Raw genomic sequence first — 17,826 nt, forward strand, 5'->3', positions numbered from 1 at the left:
ACTCTTGATTGAGACAAATCAATAGTATGATATTGAAGGCAATAAATGATTTGGTGGTGAAGAGTTACTACCATAGAGGATACCATCTGTTCAGCTCCAACTAGTTGAACTTGAACTTTTAGGCCCGTAAAAAGATTTGGACCTTACAGAAACATGTTATAATTGTGAAAAAAGGTAAGTACCACGCTCCTAGTATGGAGAGTGGAGATGCAAGTACCAATCATAGCATGTTAATATTTAAGGAATCTGATATCCAGTAAAGAGAGTCTAGCAGTAACCGATAGTCCTCTTTGTCCATATAAAGTGAGGACTATTCTGACTGCTCCAAAGTGCAGGTGAGTATACCATTGTCTTTTCTACCGAAAGATATAAAGAGAAGAATCTCCAGAGTGACACACTGTTCAGCGGTAAAATAGTGGATTTGAGGGCACAATGATCAAGATGAGAAGTTTGTATATATTCTTTACTAGTAAATCTTCTTGAAGAGATAAGAGATCAGATATTTTTAGTAAGAGAATCAGATATTCTATATATATTGCTCAAAAGGGAAATGAGAAGTTCTTTTTCTTGAACACCTTTAGGAATGTGAGAGATTTCAATAAGATTTCAGTAAGAGTTTAGATTAACTAAACTAATAGGAGAAGAAGACCCAGGTACTAAAGTTGAAACAGATTAACTTGTCATTTTTTCTATCCATCTCAAATTATAATTTTTAAATATTAATATAAAATTAATTTTAAATAAAATTAAATAATAAAAAAGATATACAATCAATTCTAATTAATTTAAATAAATTTTAAATAATAAATTTTTTATTCAATAATTTTAATGATATTAAAGTGATTTTTAAAATGATAAAATATTTTAAATATCAATTAAATTAATTATAAAAAAAATAAAAATCCTAACGCTTACTACACGCAAAACAACCCACCCCATAAACGTGTAGAGTGTACTAAAATATTAAATTTAAATTTTAATTAATTTAAAATAACTTTTTATTATGATATGTAATAAAATATCTCCTCAATAAGTAGAGGATTAATTTTTTTGGCAGGAATAAGTAGAGGAATTGGAAAGAGTAAGCACAAATGCAATAAATATCTCCGATCCCCAGACTCAACCCCACGAAGCGACCCACGCGGCAGTGCCAACTGTTTCCCTCTTTCACTAATTTTTCCATTTTAATAAAATAATAAAAAAAATTCCCCATATACACCTCTCTGGTTTTCTCTTTCGAATGTCGAATCTGAATGCCACCAACTTTTTTTAATTTTTACCACTCAATTTCCACATCACTATCCTCTGCCCTGCCGCTTTCTCTGCCAGTCACCGCTCTCTATTCCCTCCCTCCAAAAATCTCTGCTTTGTTCTTCTCTCTCAACGACGGAAAATTAACCCAGAAACGCAAATACCCACTTCCACTTTTTCCCTTCATTTGATATCTACTCTGGTCTCCTCTTTCTTCCTTCTTCACACAGAATTCAGAAGAATTTCCTTTCTTGTTTTCTCCTTTGAAAAAAAAAATTCAATACAATGAAGAAACGCCATCTGGGTCTTGCTGTTCCTTTTTTCTTAGTATGTCTTTTCTCCTTCGCACGCTCTCAACAAAGCGGTGATACTGCTGTGATGCTTAAACTCAGAGAGAGCCTTGGTAACTCATCAAATATAGGGTGGTCTGGTTCTGATCCATGTAAGTGGTTGCACGTCTCATGCAACGGCAACAACCAGGTGATAGCAGTCCAAATCGGCCATCAGAACCTGGGGGGCACTCTTCCAACAGAGCTCAAAAATCTGACGGCTTTAGTACGATTTGAGGTAATGGGCAACCATTTAACGGGTTCAGTACCGAGCCTTTCTGGGTTAAGCTCGCTTGAAGTTGTATATTTAAATGATAATGATTTCACTTCATTTCCTTCGGATTTCTTTGAGGGGATGACGTCGTTAACCTCCGTGAGTTTGGATTATAACCCTTTTCAACCTTGGGAGATTCCTTTAAGTCTTAAAAGTGCAACGGCATTGAAGGATTTCTCTGCTAATGGGGCAAATATAACTGGCACAATCCCTGATTTTTTCAACAATGATGTGTTTCCTGGACTGGAAAGTCTGCATTTGGCAATGAATTCTTTTGAGGGTGGACTGCCAGTGGATTTCTCACGGGCGGCTTCAATTACTTCCCTCTGGCTTAATGACCAGAAGAGTAATTCAGGGCTTAATGGAACAATTGCTGTGTTACAGAACATGACTGGCTTGACTGAGATTTGGTTACATGGGAATGATTTAACTGGTCCATTGCCAGAATTTACGGGTTTAGTTGGCCTACAGAAGTTGAGTTTGAGAGATAATCAATTCACAGGTATTGTTCCACAATCACTGTTAAACCTGTCCTCTCTTTCTGTTGTCAATTTGACTAACAATCTGCTTCAGGGTCCAACACCTGAATTTCCTAACGGAATTAGAATAGATATGAACTCTGGGTCTAATAGATTTTGCACGCCTAATCCTGGTGTTGCTTGTAACCATAGTGTGGATATTCTGTTATTAATCGTGAAAGACTTTGGATACCCTGCTAGTTTAGCTGATAGCTGGGAAGGAAATGACCCTTGTGCGCAGTGGAAAGGTATTTCATGTTCACCTGAAGGGAACATTACGGTTATCAACTTCCAGAATATGGGCCTTACTGGTACAATTTCTCCAAGTTTTTCACTGATTCCTTCATTGCAAAAATTGATTTTGGCAGATAATTTGCTTTCTGGTACTATACCAACTGAGCTTACAACTCTGCCTAGTCTCACTTTATTAAACGTTGAAAACAATAGGCTGTACGGTAAGGTACCTACTTTCAGGCTAGCGGAAGTGATCACTATTGGAAACCCTGATATTGGGAAGGATAACAGTAGCTTCTATCCCCCTGGTACACCTCCTGGGACACCCAGCACGCCTGGCAAAGATGGAGGAGGTAGTGGTTCTGATGCAAGTGGTGGTAAGAATTCTAGTATGGGAAAGATTGTGGGTTCTGTAATTGGTGCTGTTTGTGGATTATGTGTCGTTGGGTTGGGTGTGTTTTTCTATAGTAGGAAACAGAAACAGTACAGTAAGGTACAAAGTCCAAATATGATGGTTATTCATCCTCGCCATTCTGGAGATGAGGATGCTGTGAAAATTACTGTTGCCGAATCAAGCTCTAATGGTAGGGCTGAGAGCTTCACTGATAGTAGTGGACCTAGTGACATTCATGTAGTTGATACTGGGAATATGGTGATTTCAATTCAAGTTTTGAGAAATGTGACTAATAATTTCAGCGAGGAGAACATACTAGGAAACGGTGGTTTTGGGACTGTTTACAAGGGAGAATTGCATGATGGGACAAAAATTGCAGTAAAGAGAATGGAATCAGGAGTGATGACTGAAAAGGGTCTGGCAGAGTTTAGGTCTGAGATTGCAGTACTCACTAAGGTCCGACATCGTCACTTAGTTGCACTTCTTGGATATTGCTTGGATGGAAATGAGAGACTTCTTGTTTATGAATATATGCCTCAGGGGACACTTAGTAGATATCTCTTTAATTGGGAGGTACATGGGTTAAAACCACTTGAATGGACTAGAAGATTGACCATAGCCTTGGATGTTGCTAGGGGTGTTGAATATCTGCATGGACTAGCACATCAAAGTTTTATTCACAGGGATCTGAAGCCTTCCAACATTCTTCTTGGAGATGATATGCGGGCCAAAGTTGCAGATTTTGGACTGGTTCGTCTTGCTCCGGAAGGGAAAACCTCAATTGAAACAAGACTAGCTGGAACTTTTGGATACCTTGCACCAGAATATGCAGGTAACTTATCTTTAAATTCATGCTTCATTTTATGTGATTAGAGTAGTATTTTATTCACTGCTTATTATGACCAAAAATAGTAGAGTAATTAAGGTTTGTGCCATGGGCAATTGGAAAACACCATCTTTGAGAAGGCAAAACAGAGAAAGCAATTATCTCCCTGTAATCTTTACTTGATCTGTAATAATGCGTTCTTATTTGTATGTATGAAATATGGATACGTCCAAAAATAATTTTTTTTTTTTCAGGTTAGAGATAGGTTTTAACATGCTTAACTGGAATTTTTCTAATGTCTTGCAGTGACTGGACGAGTGACTACCAAGGTTGATGTGTTTAGCTTTGGTGTTATCCTAATGGAGATGATCACAGGAAGAAAAGCGCTTGATGAGACCCAGCCTGAGGATAGCGTGCACCTTGTTACTTGGTTTCGTAGGATGCACATCAACAAGGACACATTCCATAAGATTATTGACCCAACTATTGATCTTGATGAGGGAACTCTTGCCAGCATTAGCACGGTTGCTGAGCTAGCAGGCCACTGTACTGCTAGGGAGCCCTACCAGAGGCCTGACATGGGTCATGTGGTTAATGTTCTTTCATCACTTGTTGAGCTATGGAAACCGTCAGAACCAGATCCTGATGACGTGTATGGGATTGACCTTGAAATGACCTTGCCTGACGCACTCAAGAAGTGGCAGGCATCTGAGGAAAGCAATTTGGATTCATTTGCTACTAGTGGGGATAATACCCAAACCAGTATACCCACTCGACCATCTGGCTTTGCAGAATCATTTACATCAGAAGATGGACGGTAAATGAAGAAAAGAAAAGTTGGAGATATGATGAAATGCTCCTAATCAGATTGTTGTATTCCTTCTGCTTGTTCTTGTAAGGTTTGCCCTCTCTATGAATATTTTGCTCATGCTCTCTTTCACACCCCTGCCCTCCCCCTGTAGGTGGAAAGAAGTTTTACGTTTTTCTGGTGTTCTAAGATGCTAGGAATTGCAAACAGATATAGAAGAGTGAGATCATCTTTATATGTCATCTTTTCGCTTCTTTTGTTTATTTTTTTGTCTTCTTGAGATCTTATTTACATTTAGTTCAGCGTCTCTCTTTTGTTCTACAAGATACCTAGCACAAAACTTTTCCATTGCAGCCATTACTTGAACAGGATCCCATTTATATTTCGTAAAGCAGATGCTGAAAACCCCATCTCTTTTATCCTTTGTTTAATAGAACCAAATTCTTTTGTGATGTTTAATCCTAGAGATGATTCAGTTGAGCTGGTTTTATTCAATCCATCATAATGCTTTGGCTTGAAGCCATTTCTAACCACTGATGTGAAAATGTTTTGTTTTGCTAGTGTTAATTTTCCTTCACCTATGCATCTGAGCTCCAAATTTTTGCATTTTATTATCACTAGTCATTGGCAGATAAAGTAAGGGTCCCACTCTATGTGATGTGGAATGAGCAGGTCAACCGCACCCATTTGATTGGTTCATACTTCACAGGTGTGGGATTCCATGATCCATCATGGACGTCACTTCTTGATAAGAAGAATTCTTAATCCTATATGTATGTTTGTTCAGTGTTTTAGGTGGAGGGTGTGATGCAAATGGGACTGAGACGCAAGAGACAGGTCATCCTTTTATCATTGAATAGCTGATAAAAACAATGTCGTTTTTGTGACATAAGTGAATGCCACGTGTCAGTCCTAGAGTGGCTGTATGATATGCATGCCAGCTGCAAGTATTTATTGCCTACCACATTAAATATTCTGTAATGGAAGGCGGTGACTACTGACTACGTTGTTTGATGTCTTAATCGTAGTGGTGATCATTCTAGAGTCCGTGGTTCTATAAATTATATTTATAAATACATATAATTAACATTGTTGACTTAGCATGTCAATTATCCTTTTTCTAATTTTTGTTGAACTTGCTGGCAGTGCTAAGCCGGACATTCAGCCACAAATTATGCTCAAGTTAATTAAGGAAAAAAAAAATAATAAATAAAGGCAAATGGTATTGGTGGCATGTGAAATCATGTATATCATCACGCCACAAGCATAGAATGGCAGTGTGTCTGAGTTTTTATGAATATCTAATTTAATTAAATTTTAATAAGATAAATTTAAATAATATATAATTAAATTTAGAATGAATTAAAATTTAAAAATAATTTTTATAATTAGTTTAAATTTTATATGTTAGATATTTATTATTTGAATTCATTTATTTTAATGTTTAATTTATTATATATAAATGTGAAAAAGGGAGAATATTAGTTTTGTCAAAAAAAATTTTATTTTTTAAATTAATTATAATTATATTTTTATTATTTAAATTAATTTTAAAATTTAAATAAATTTAAATTTTTTAATTTTAAAGTTTATATAAATTTAAAATTTTTAGTTTTATTTATTCTATAATTTCAATTAAATATAAAATTTTATAAGAAATAATTAACTAAAATAAGAAATTAATAAGTGAAAAATAAAAAATAAAAACAGTAGGAGGGATTTAATTAGAAGAGATTGGAAAAGAATAAAGATAAAAGAAAAATATTAAATTTCTAATGAGATTGAATATATATATATATAATTGGCTTCATTTCAATATTTTTATAGTACTAATTAAGATTTTTTAATATTATAAATAATATAATAGTTAATTAAGGATATTGAAAAAATTTATCGCTGTATATATGGATAAGAAACATATATGTATACAAAATCTCCTTTGGCGGACACTCTTCTATATAGGATTGTAATATATAATAAACTTGAAGAATATTTGTTGAATTAGGATTATAACTTATAGTACTATATATTATTACGAGTAAAACACCAAGGAATAGTTTATGCGGTGTGGCAATTATTTGAGTGTTTGAGGCGAGGGTTAAAAACTTTTAACACTTTTAAAGGCTTGAATTTATTGGTATGAATGGGAACTAATTGACTTTCCCATGCAGATGAAAAGAACAAAAATATAAAGCATAACCAAAATTTAATTACAATGAAATGTTAAATTAATGTGCTTATTAATGTCTACTGTAATTATATATACATATTGATTAAACGTAGATATTATTTTTTTTCATTTTTCTGTTGATTGGGTTATGAGATTGGAGTTTGTGTGTAAATTAAAATTTTATTTTAAAATTGTAATTTGTTTATATTTTTTATCTGCAATATTTTAAAATAAGGGTATTAAAATAATTAAATATTTTGATGTCTTAAAATCTCAAAAATGTTTATATTAATAACAATATGAGGGATGAAAATTAATAAATGTAAAATATATAGTATAATAATAGCAATATATATATTATATTTTTAATTAGACTATTAATTTATTACTATTTTATTCATGATGTTAAATTAGTATTGTCATAGTAATAATAATATTTTATATTTATTTTATTTTATGAATATTATTTTACATGTATTATTATTACTATTATTATTTTAAATTGTTATTTGTAGTATTGTCATTATCAAAATTAATTAGAGTTATTTAGAATTAAATTTCTATAGAGTATTATTATTATTATTATTATTATTATTGCCAAAGTTTTATTTAATTTAAATATAATAAAAGAATTTGGATCTATTTGAATATACCTAAAAAGTTCAAGGACTAAAAAGGTAATTTAAAAGTTAAAAAAAAAAGAAATTTCAAAACTGCAACAGACCCCCCCTTTTTTCTCTCTCTCCCCGACCGCACACCCTCCCTCACTTTCTCTCTCTTATTTTCCATCCTGCCGGTGAACCAGCGACGCTGATGGTGGACCACTGAACTCCAGTGACAACTGGCAAGCTCCACGATAGCGTCAACGGTAGCGGCAATGTCTGGACAGCGAGAAATGGTGACTTGAAGGAGAGATCCTGCGATGCTCTTTTAGGCATCGATTCTGTAGTTTTTTGTAACGATCGGGCTCCAACCACTAGAAGAATTGTCCTTTTTTGTCACACCTTATCCCTCTGTAAGGCATAACATGATCCCGTAGAATACTTAATGAACTACCGAACTTCATCTACCGATAACTCATTAAGCACCCTACAAGGGATTTTAAAACAATTTCTTACTTTTAGTAAGTGGTGAGTATTTCTAATAACTATTTAAAATATGTACTTAAGTAAAAAGCTAGTTGAAAATTTTGGCCCATTTTATTTTTCCGCAAATTTTATAAAAATTTTGACAGAGTTTCCTCTGTATTTTGAGAAAACTGTTCTTCAAATACCTGTAAAAAGCACTTCTAAAAAATTTTCTCAACCACAACTTCAATTTCACAATCAAACTCTATCAATTTCAATAATTCCACAATCATTTCATTTGAGACAAAACAATTTATATACATCCTTATAAAATTCATATCAAAAGAAATACAAACTAAATTTTATTACAAACTTCATACAAATTTTGTACAAGCTGCTCAAGACCCATTTACATGTCCATACCTTTATATGCAATACATACATCAAAATAAATATTTACAGTGTGGTATAAATTATACCCAAGACTTCAAGATGATAGCTCCTCACACCTCAAAGACTCACTCTGCTGCTCTAGTCTCTGTATTTGATAAAGAATAGAAGCTATCGCTGAGTACTAGGACTCAGTGGTACACAACATACTAAAATAATCTTTATGCAAAAATAAAATCACATTTATTAAAAAATTTGACTAAACATGAGCATTAAACACAAAACATGAATTATGAGATTTTAATACAAACCAAGTTCATTTCAAAGTATCAAAACACATTTCATAAAACCCACAGTTAGATCATGCCATTCGAAACAAATAGAATCTCAATAGCCAGAGGCTAAAGAGAAATCATATCACAAGGCTAGCTAGCTCAAATATATGGATATCCATTCACATCATCTTCTACTGGCACATTTCAACACTTCTCCAGAGAAGGAATCAAAATTCGAAACTAATTACCCCCACTAGTCGTGCTAGTGAGGTGTTCAAATATATAGTCATGACACTGTGGTTTCAAAACTTATCTTAACAATTTGCTAAACATTGCTATTTCAAATATACACAATAACTTTCACAGTTTAATCAAAACATCATAAATAATGTCACAAATAAACTTTCAACAATTCCAAATCACAAGTAAAATATATATTTCGTTCACTTTATCAATGAATTTTAAAGCATGAAGATGTTGTGCACAAACCTCAAATGAGTCGCCTTTTGGCCTTAACTCGACTCCTCGGGTTCTGTTCCGGTATTCTTTTCCACTGAAACACACAATTTTATAGTGTTTCAGTACCATAATTTAACATAAATCCAAAAATAAATTTAACTTCACTTATACCTACCTCTAACGTGCTAATTTCGACGTCCTTGAAATTTTGTGTTTCAGGTTACTATTCACTACACTATTCAAGTCAAATAGTTGACTTTCTAAGGCTTAATAGGTATGAGAACTCCAACATCACCCACATACCACATTTTGGTCATTAAACTTGTTGGTTTTGGTCGTTTTCTCAAAGCTTAGGTCATTTTGGCAAAATTGCTAATTTTCGGTTTTGGAGTTCTAAGTTGCACTATTCCATTGGTCAATCTACTGTTGTAATTTGACAAAAATTCCTTCATAGAAAATGTTCCTTATTGTCTTAAGTGTATTCTCATTTTTGGATCATCTCAATCGGAGTTTTGTAGCTCAAGTTATGGCCAAAATAAAATTACTGTTCACGTGCACTGTTCATGCTGAGATTTTGGGTTCTGGCAGATTTTGATCCAACTTTGGTCAGCAATTTGATTAAGTTAACTTCATAATTTGGTCTAAATTTCTTCATATGAAATGTTCTACTATGTCTTAGGTTTCCATAGGTTCAAGAATCGCCTAAATCGGAGTTTTGTAGAGAGAGTTATAACCCTTCAAACATTACTGCTCAATAGAAATTCTGCAGAGTTGCAGGTTTGGTAACTCAACTTTGCTCAATAATTTGAATGGGTTAATGGCACAATTTGGGGTGGTATTCTTCATAATAGTTTTAGATCTATACCTTATCTAATTGCTGGTAAATTTTAGGTCAATTTGACCTTCCTAGCTCGAGTTATGACCAAATGAACGCATCGCTCATTTGGTCGATTTAATGCAAGTGGCACTGCTCTCATTTCACTTTGGTCAATTTGTTCACCCAGTTTTGGTCAGTTTTTGGGCATGGTTCCTTAAAGAAAATTGTGCTCTTTTATGTCTATTTTCATCCCCAATTTGTGGCATATCAATTGGACTTATAAAATTTGAGTTTTGGTCCTTCAAAGTGGGTTTGGTCATGTCACAAGAAGATGACCATTGACCTACAAATTTGGTTTTCATTCCAACAATTCCCACACATCTCTTTTGGTCATTATTGACCATTTTTCAGTCCACAATTGGTCAAAGATATCATTTATGCATTTCTCCAAAATTTGCCTCAAACCCTAGGCCTCCAAACCCTAATTCACTTAATTATTGTAATTAATCACACTTAATGGTTTTAATGCTAATCATTCAACACCAATAAGCTCACATACACCTTTAAATTCACCAAGTTCATGCATACACATCCTCAAACCCTAGTTGACTAAAATTTAGGTTTGGTCCTTCAACAATTTATTTCATTTCATTTTTCCACAATTTCTAGTGTAATTCAACTACTTAATTATGAATTTAAACATAATATTAAAAACTAACCACTAACCTCTTTTGTTGAATTTCTCCCTCTTCAAATCTTCTTTATTTCAACCTATTTTTGTTGTCAAGATGCTTGTCAAAGTCCAAGAACAAGACTTACTTAAAGGAGTTAGGGAGTTTATAAAATAAAATCAAGCTTTTGAAAGCTTGAGATGGGTGTTAATGGTGGAAAGGGAAATGAGAGAAATGAGGGAGAAGGAGTGACGGGAATGAAGTAATCAAAATTTTTTTTTTCTTTTCTTTTATCTATTTTGCTTATGGAAGACCACAAAAACTTAATTTAATAAATATTTAATTAATTCCTTTTATGGCATTATGCATGATGTCATGCATGATGTCATCACCTTTTTGCTTTTTGATTTTCCTCTCTCTTTTTTTTTCTATTTTTCTATTAGTTTTTTAATTTAATTCTCGACTCCGAAATTTTCTTTTCTTCGATTTTATTTGACAGTTAGGTCAGGAGTCAGCTCTCGGGGTCAATTGACCAAATTGCCCCTCGCCGGTTCATCCCGGTTTGCAAATAATTCCATATTTCTTCCGGCTCCCTGACCTAATTATTTGACTGGCTTAACAGTTCTTTTTCGTGATTTTCTCTTTTCCACTGTGTCCATAAGGGTCTTAAGGACCGCAGCGTCACTTTTTACGGTTCGAAATTTAAGTTTAAGACGACTTCGCAGTCGTTCCCGAGGAGGTCACTCATCGCTGTGACTCTCGGCTCGTTTAACTTCTTATGTTCTGTTTTTCTTATTTATAGTTAACTAATTAAATATTACTAATTATTTGTGTTTATGGCTTCTCAAGTTGTCTTAAGTGTGGCTCTAATCTCCTTAATTGTCCGGACCGACACCGGTCACCGGAACAGTGAAATCTACCAGGCTATGCAAACGGGAGTGTTACAATTCTCCCCCCCTTAAATAAATTTTGTCCCGAAATTTTACCTGGTACTAATCTTTGAATAGCTATGGGTGCTGTCTCCTCATGTCCTCTTCTCGTTCCCAAGTAGCCTCCTGGCCTGAATGATGGTTCCATAGCACTTTTACCAATGGTATCTGCTTGTTCCATAGCTGCTTTACCTCATAAGCCAGAATCTCTATGGGTTCTTCTTCATATGTGAGGTCTGGATTCACTTCAATTTCCTCTACTGGTAATACATGAGATGGGTCTGATCGGTACCTCCTCATCATAGACACATGGAAGACATTATGTATCTTTTCCAACTCTGGAGGTAGTGCCAACCGATATGCCAAAGGACCCACTCTTTCTAGAACCTCATATGGCTCAATGAAACGAGGACTCAGTTTCCCCTTTCTGCCGAATCTCATAATTCTCTTCCAAGGAGAAACCTTGAGGAAAACTTTCTCACCCACTGCATGCTGAATATCCCTTCTTTTCAAATCAATGTAGAACTTCTGACGGTCTGATGCAGTCTTAAGTCGACCTCTAATCATCCTGATTTTCTCTTTAGTTTGCTGAACGATTTCGGGTCCAATCATCTTTCTTTCACCCACGTCATCCCAACATAACGTGGTTCTACATTTTCTGCCATACAAAGCTTCATATGGAGGCATTCCAATGCTTGATTGGTAGCTGTTGTTGTAAGCAAACTCAATCAAAGGTAAGTGTGTATCCCAACTGCCCTCAAACTCAATCACACAAGCCCGTAGCATGTCCTCCAAGATCTGAATTACCCTCTCGGTCGCCATCCGTCTGCGTGGGTGGAATGCGATCTTGAAGTTCAATCTAGTTCCTAGGGCTCTCTGAAGACTACCCTAGAATCTAGAAGTGAACCTAGGATCTCTGTCTGACACGATGGATACTGGCACTCCATGCAGTCTCACAATCTCATCGATGTATACCTTGGCCAATCTTTCCAAACTATAATCCATCCGGACTGGCAGAAAATGAGCAGACTTAGTTAGTCTGTCGACAATGACCCATACTGCATCATGACTCTTCTGTGTCCTCGAAAGTCCCATCACAAAATCCATCGTTATTCTTTCCCATTTCCATTCGGGCACTGGTAGTGGATGTAACAACCCAGTGGGTACTTGATGCTCTGCCTTTACTTGTTGACAAGTTAGGCATTTGGATACAAACTCTGCCACATCTCGTTTCATACCCATCCAATAGTAATGCTCCTTTAGCCCCCTATACATTTTTGTGCCACCAGGGTACATGGCAAAAGGAGACTCATGTGCTTCCTTCAAAATGATCTTCCTCAATTCAACATCATTGGGAACACAGATTCTGCCCTGGTGTAGCAGTAGACTGTCATCTCTGATTGAGAATTCTGGTTTCTTGCCCTGCCTGACTTCTTCCATCAACTTCTGATACTTCTGATCATTCTGAGCAGCCATTCTAATCTGATCAATCAACACTGGCTGTACATGCCATGCAACTGCTGTCTGCTCATCATCATTAATCTCTAAGCTGGCATGTAATGATCTTAACTCATGTACCAAAGACAAAGGAGTAACCCGTAGACTTACCATAGTCTTGCGACTTAGGGCGTCAGCCACAACATTAGCTTTTCCTGACTGATAGTCTATCAGACAATCGTAGTCTTTTATCAACTCTAACCATCTCCTCTGTCTCAAATTCAGCTCTTTCTGGGTGCCCAAATACTTCAAACTCTTATGATCTGTATAGATGTAGCACTTCTCCCCATACAAATAATGTCTCCAGATCTTAAGAGCAAACACTATAGCTACAAGCTCCAAGTCATGTGTCGGATAGTTCCTTTCATGCGGTTTTAGCTGGCATGATGCATAGGCAATGACATTTCGATCTTGCATCAATACACAACCTAACCCATTGTGAGAAGCATCACTATATACTGTATATTCTTTACCCGGAGTAGGTAAAGTCAGGACTGGAGCTTAAGTCAAACATCTTTTCAATTCATCAAAACTCTGTTGGCATTTATCTGTCCACTGAAATTTCACATCTTTTCTAAGCAGCTTGGTCAATGGAGATGCCAACATGGAGAATCCCTTCACAAATCTACGGTAGTATCTAGCTAAACCCAGAAAACTACGAATTTCTGTGACATTTCTAGGTGGCCTCCAATTAAGGACAGCTTCAATCTTACTTGGATCTACCTTAATGCCCTCTTCTGATACTACATGCCCCAAGAAAGATATTTCTTTCGGCCAAAATTCACACTTCGACAATTTGGCATATAGCTGTTTCTCCCTCAAAGTCTGCAGTACAATCCGCAAATGTCTATCATGCTCTTCTGCATTCCTCGAATAGACCAATATATCATTTATGAATACCACAACAAACTGGTCGAGGTATGGTCTGAAGATAGTGTTCATCAGATCCATAAAAGCAGCCGGAGCATTAGTTAACCCGAATGGCGTGACTAGGAATTCATAATGGCCATAGCGGGTTCTGAAGGCAGTTTTAGGAATACTCTGCTCTTATACTTTTAGCTGATAATAACCTGATCTCAGGTCAATTTTGGAGAACATACCGCACCTCAACTGATCAAACAAGTCATCAATGTGGGGCAATGGATATCTATTCTTTATTGTCACCTTATTCAACTGCCGATAATCAATGCATAACCGGAGAGTGCCATCCTTCTTCTTTACAAACAATACTGGCGCTCCCCAAGGTGACACACTAGGGCGGATAAAGCCCTTGTCAAGCAACTCTTGCAATTGTACTTTCAACTCTTTTAATTCTGCAGGTGCCATTCTATATGGCGTTATGGAGATTGGGTCCACACTGCATAACATCAATTTCAAATCAACCTCTCTTTCGAGGTAATCCGGCAATTCATCAGAAATACATCCGAAAATCACATACGATAGGGATGTCCTTAGTCTTTGGACTCCCCACTTGGGTGTCTATCACATGTGCCAAGTATGCTTCACACCTCTTTCTGATCATCCTTCTTGCTAATGCAGCTGAAATGATGTTTGATGGCAGTAAATGTCTCTCCCCATGTATTACCACATCACCGTATAAAGGGAGACCAAAAGTGACTGTCTTCAATCTACAGTCAATCATCGCATGATGCCTGGCTAACCAATCCATGCCCAAGATGATATCATACTCTCTGAAGGGCATTTCAATCAAGTCTGATAGGAAAACATGTCCTTGGATCACCAAAGGACAGTCTCTATAAATTCTGTTGACCCGGACCTCTTGTCCTAACGGACTAGTTACTAGCACTTTAAAATCCATTTGCACACATGGAACAGCAAGTGAACTGACTATGCTAGCACTAACATATGAATGGGTTGAACCCGGATCAAACAACACAAATACTTCTTGATCAAAGATAGAGAATGTACCAGCTACCACATCAGAAGTCTCAGCTTCTTCTCGCTGTCTCATTGTGTAGATTCTGGTTGAAGCACTTCCTTGTCCTCGATCGACCAATCGTGCCTCGATCGCTCAAGTAGTGCCTCTACCTCTACCTCTTCCTCTGCCAATTGACTGTGAACCTCTGAGAGCAGGACTCTGAATAGATCCCTCGGCAGTAGTAGGAGCTGGACTATATCTCGAAGCACTAGTACAGTCTTTAGCTATATGGCCCTTGCCTCCGCAGTTAAAGCAGGCTCCAGTGGCCCAGTAGCACTCCCCCCCATGAATCTTGCCACAAGTCTCACAGTGGGCGTAATATGAACCCCGCTGATCACCACTGCACCTAGGGGGTCTCTGTCCGGAGAATCGGCCCCTATTGAATCTTCCACCTCGACCCCTGCTGGGTCCACTAAACTTCTTTCTCTTTCTAGAGGTAGCACCAGAACTTTGTTCAACTGATTTTTCCCCCTTGTCTTTTTCTGATTTCTCAGCTTTTTCTGATTTTTCTTTCCTTGGGGTTGCTTCTGATTCAATTCTCTCCAGTTTAAGTGCTTGCGACATAAGCTTTGAGAAGTTGCTGTGTCGAAATCCCACAACTTGCATCCTTATGCTGGGCTTCAAACCCGTCTCAAATCTCTTGCATCTTGCCTTGCTGGTAGTATGGAGGCTTCCCGCATAGTGACTCAGGTGGGAGAACTCCCTCTCATACTCTGCCACTGATCGATTTCCTTGTTTTAAGCTCAAAAATTCTTGCAGTTTCTGATCAACATATGCATCTGGGATGTATTTCTGTCTAAACTCTCTGATGAAGTCCTCCCAGGTCAGCACTGGTGGTTTAACCAAGCTGTGGGGGATGGTCTTCCACCAATCATACGCATCCCCTTGCAGTAGAGACACGGAATACTCAAACTTCAGCTCATCTTGGCAATGTAGTTTCTTAAACACTCTGTCCATTCTTTCAAGCCATTGCTCTACCTCTAAAGGGTCCACTGTACCCTTAAATTCTGCAGCCCCATACTTCAGTAGTTTATCATATTGTCCGGCCGAGGCGTGGTTGTGCCACAGTGGTTGGGGTGGAGCTTGAACAGCATACCCTGACCATTTCTGTCAAACATCGCAGCCATCTGCTGTGCGAATTGTGCAGGGAACTGCGGCATTTGTGGGGCTGGTGTTGCTGACCCACTAACATTCGGTAAAGCTGGGGCTTCCCCTTCTGCCTCAGCTTCAACAGACTGCTCAACTGAGCGATCCCCTTCTTCCATTTCAATCTGAAGTTAGGGTATCTCCTGAACAAATAATAGATGGAGATTTCCCCCCGTTAGTTCATATTCATGATGTAATGCACTGTATGTAACAATTATGGACATTGAGCAGTTGTACTTAACAAGGAAAAACACAAATTCATAAGTTAAAACATACTTCAAAAATTTGCTCTGATACCACTAAAACATGTCACACCTTACTCCTCTGTAAGGCATAACATGATCCCGTAGAATACTTAATGAACTACCGAACTTCATCTACCGATAACTCATTAAACACCCTACAAGGAATTTTAAAACAATTTCTTACTTTTGGTAAGTGGTGAACATTTCTAATAAGTATTTAAAACATGTACTTAAGTAAAAAGCTAGTTGGAAATTTTGGCCCATTTTATTTTTTTGCAAATTTTATAAAAATTTTGACAGAGTTTCCTCTGTATTTTGAGAAAACCGTTCTTCAAATACCTGTAAAAAGCACTTCTAAAAAATTTTCTCAACCACAACTTCAATTTCACAATCAAACTCTATCAATTTCAACAATTCCACAATCATTTCATTTGAGACAAAAAAATTTATATACATCCTTACAAAATTCACATCAAAAAAAATACAAACTAAATTTTATTACAAACTTCATACAAATTTGTACAAGCTGCTCAAGACCCATTTACATGTCCATAACTTTATATGCAATACGTACATCAAAATAAATATTTACAGGCAGGGTATAAATTATACCCGAAGACTTCAAGATGATAGCTCCTCACACCTCAACAACTCAGTCTGCTGCTCTTCTAGTCTCTGTATCTGCGACAGCAATAGAAGCTATCGCTGAGTACTAGGACTCAGTGGTACACAACATAAATAATCTTTATGCAAAAATAAAATCACATTTATTAAAAAATTTGACTAAACATGAGCATTAAACACAAAACATGAATTATGAGATTTTAATGCAAACCAAGTTCATTTCAAAGTATCAAAACACATTTCATAAAACCCACAGTTAGATCATGCCATTCGAAACAAATAGAATCTCAATAGCCAGAGGCTAAAGAGAAATCATATCACAAGGCTAGCTAGCTCAAATATATGGATATCCATTCACATCCTCTTCTACTGGCACACCTCAACACTTCTCCAGAGAAGGAATCAAAATTCGAAACTAATTACCCCCACTAGTCGTGCTAGTGAGGTGTTCAAATATATGGTCATGACAACTGTTTTCAAAACTTATCTTAACAATTTGCTAAACATTGCTATTTCAAATATACACAATAACTTTCACAGTTTAATCAAAACATCATAAATAATGTCACAAATAAACTTTCAACAATTCCAAATCACAAGTAAAATACATATTTCGTTCACTTTATCAATGAATTTTAAAGCATAAAGATGTTGTGCACAAACCTCAAATGAGTCGCCTTTTGGCCTTAACTCGACTCCTCGGGTTCTGTCTCGGTATTCTTTTCCACTGAAACACACAATTTTATAGTGTTTCAGTACCATAATTTAACATAAATCCAAAAATAAATTTAACGTCACTTATACCTAGCTCTAACGTGCTAATTTCGACGTCCTTGAAATTTTGTATTTTGGGTTACTATTCACTGCACTATTCAAGTCAAATAGTTGACTTTCTAAGGCTTAATAGGTATGGGAACTCCAACTTCACCCACATACCACATTTTGGTCATTAAACTTGTTGGT

The 17,826-nt window shown here is 36.3% G+C and overlaps 1 protein-coding gene across 3 annotated transcripts; it reads left to right on the forward strand.

Annotated features, from left to right (window-relative positions):
* Window positions 1–1,174: 1,174 nt before the first annotated feature.
* On the forward strand, window positions 1,175–5,743 carry LOC110636070 (receptor protein kinase TMK1). Of its 3 annotated transcripts, none has more exons than XR_009145989.1 (3): window positions 1,175–3,832; window positions 4,133–4,725; window positions 5,422–5,743. XR_009145989.1 is itself a non-coding variant. In XM_058140392.1 (2 exons), exons 1-2 carry the CDS (start codon window positions 1,537–1,539, stop codon window positions 4,645–4,647), a joined length of 2,811 nt encoding a protein of 936 aa, XP_057996375.1. In that variant the 5' UTR covers window positions 1,176–1,536; the 3' UTR covers window positions 4,648–4,897. The 3 variants fall into 3 exon arrangements, 1 of the variants encoding a protein (XP_057996375.1); XR_009145990.1 differs by having other exon boundaries at window positions 4,133–4,720; XM_058140392.1 differs by lacking the exon at window positions 5,422–5,743 and having other exon boundaries at window positions 1,176–3,832; window positions 4,133–4,897.
* The last annotated feature ends 12,083 nt before the right edge of the window (window positions 5,744–17,826 follow it).

This window comes from Hevea brasiliensis, chromosome 18 (genome assembly GCF_030052815.1).
Source record: "Hevea brasiliensis isolate MT/VB/25A 57/8 chromosome 18, ASM3005281v1, whole genome shotgun sequence".
NCBI lineage: Eukaryota > Viridiplantae > Streptophyta > Magnoliopsida > Malpighiales > Euphorbiaceae > Hevea > Hevea brasiliensis.